This window comes from Halyomorpha halys, unplaced genomic scaffold (genome assembly GCF_000696795.3).
Source record: "Halyomorpha halys isolate HHAL.00 unplaced genomic scaffold, Hhal_1.1 Scaffold127.1, whole genome shotgun sequence".
Lineage (NCBI taxonomy): Eukaryota > Metazoa > Arthropoda > Insecta > Hemiptera > Pentatomidae > Halyomorpha > Halyomorpha halys.
Genome location: NW_027107825.1, coordinates 843,571 through 846,162, shown reverse-complemented (window position 1 = coordinate 846,162; position 2,592 = coordinate 843,571). Strand labels below are relative to the sequence as shown.

The window sequence follows — 2,592 nt, the reverse complement described above, 5'->3', positions numbered from 1 at the left end:
TCACATTTTTAAAAAACAAAAAATTAATAAATGTATATCAAGTTAGGAATAAAAATTAACGACTTATCAATATCATAAGTTTTAAACATTACATTCTTACTAGAATTTAATTTCACATATTTTTTTTTTTTTATAGACAAAGAATAAATTACAGACTATTAAAAATGATATAAAATTTTGATTGTCTAGGAAACCTGATGATTTAGCTAACCTATATTTTTATGATTGCCAAAAGTTTTCAGCTACTTTAAAAAGTATTGGAACTTCTAAAAAATGTTACTTTTTCAATTATTTTGGTTAAAATATAGGAGTTATAGGTAAATGAAAATCACGAATCACTAGAACATGGACTATATTTTAATTTTCATCTGAAAAAATTTCAATATTAACAATGTCATAGTAAAATTACTGAAGATAACATTTAAAGTTAAAATATTGGAAGAATCTTTGAAAATAAATAATATTTTTGAAAAAAATAATGACATCATTCCATTGGCCCACGTTTATTTTTTATCACTGTAACAGGGTATTTGATTCTACCATTTATTTTTAATACCTGAGGAAATTGGCTCCTTTTCTTCTTGATTAGTAATTTTTAATTTTGAGGTCGATCGAAACCAGGATTTTAAGCCTGTCTTGTTGAATTTTTTTTTAATGACCCTGTATTCAAAGGAATGTAGAGCAATCATATATTTTTTTGGTTTTATGCTGTATGTTTCTGATCCTTCTTCTGCTTGAAGATAAAGTTTTCTTAACTACATTTTCCTTATAGTTTCTCAGTACAGTATGATAGACATTTTGTTAGTGTTAATGTATTTATATACATGTATTTTCTTCCATATAGCCTCAGCCCCATATTATCAGAGATCTTCCTCAATATTATCCTTTATATAGTAATCTTTTTTTTGTTTATAGTTTATTTAAAAACATTTTTATTATTGAAACCAACTAAATTCAAAATAAATTTTTAAATACAAATATTCATAGCTCAAGAAAACATAGTAGATGTTATTTATTTATTAAATATTAAAAAATATGGTCAAATTTTTAAATTAAATATAACTTAATGTAAAATATTATTGTTGTTTCAAAACATTTTACACTAACTGTACAAGGTAGAAATAAACTGAGCATAGTTTTGAAAATATAAAATTTTTATTTTTTCTTGAGGTGTAGATAGTTGACCGTAGATTAATGATTGGAGAAGTTTGTCAGGAGATGCGGTCAGCAAAGAACAACATAAATAAATATGGTTTTGTTTATTTATGTTGTTCTTTGCTGACCGCATCCCTCGACAAACTTCTCCAATTATTTCATCTAATGAATAATAAACCAAGTAACAATTTTTAAAAAAACCTATTAATATTATGATGGGTAGGATTGTAATTTTTATTATTTCTATATTTCATAAGCCCATTCAGAAATATCATCTAAGAAATTACGAGAACAATTGTATAATTTAGAACAATCTTCTAAATCTCTTCCTTTTTGTTCAGCTTCTTCTTCTTCTTTCAACCCTTCACTGAGAGAACTTGATGGCCTAAATAGAACAAAATTGAAAACAAATTTATCTAAAAATATACTTACATATACAAATTACTGTATGAATATTGTACTTATTTCATTACAGATATATGTTATCAATTACAATAATTAAATATTAATATTTGTTTAATGGATTTTTAATTATAATCAAAATTTTGTACAAATTTCTTTGGTTTTTCAGTCTTATATAACTTTCAAGCCAATATAAGTACCATTAAATAACTACAATAAAATTCAAAACAATTTTTCCATTAAAATTTATAATATGACTTCTCATTATTAATAACACATTATGTTTTAAATGATTATTAATTATCGGATATCCCTAAGCCATCATACTTTATTAATAAATTTGTTCTATATCAACATTTCAGACTCTCATCCATTTTAAAGTTTTCTATCCTCTGCACATTCTAAAATATATTCAAATGTTACAGAATGTGATTATTCACTAGTTTACAAATATATAGTTAATAAGATGATGGTGGGTTATAATTGGTTTTCTTATTCTTTACCTTTTTTTTTCATTTAATAACTACCAAAAATAAGAAAAAATAAAAATGGAATTTTTTTAACTCAAATGTATGATAAACATCTCAGTTGTTAGTGAAAATAACTTTTTTGATATATATATTTTTTTCATTTATTACTTTTGATTTATAGTACCATTACCTTGAAATATTTTGGTTGTTTTATTTATATTGATAGTGTCGAAGATCAGAAAAAAAGTGAAAAATGATTTTATTTATAATAAATTAACAAATAATAGTAACTTTATAATTTATTTAAAGTTTGCAGTTTATAAACAAGCTAATAAAAAAAGCAATATAACGTATTACCTCTTTATAAGTTTATAAATATATTAATTTTCAATAAATAATTAATGTCAATAATTTAGAAAAGAAAATTTTTTAATTTTCAATTTTTTCTAACATTTTATATCATCCAGATAAAAAATAAAAACTCAAAATATTTGTAGAAATAATGATACATTGCTTCGGGATCAATAAATGAAAAATAAATAAGTTTTTGATTATTTAATTCCCA

General features: G+C 22.5%; 1 protein-coding gene across 1 annotated transcript in view; it reads right to left on the bottom strand.

Annotated features, from left to right (window-relative positions):
* Window positions 1-1,341: 1,341 nt before the first annotated feature.
* The window catches only part of LOC106678176 (uncharacterized), a 3,120-nt gene continuing 1,869 nt past the window's right edge, over window positions 1,342-2,592 (bottom strand). The window contains exon 5 of the mRNA XM_014416546.3: window positions 1,342-1,540. Coding sequence (XP_014272032.1) covers window positions 1,399-1,540 — 142 coding nt within the window. The 3' untranslated portion in view covers window positions 1,342-1,398. The remainder of the gene's footprint in view (window positions 1,541-2,592) is intronic.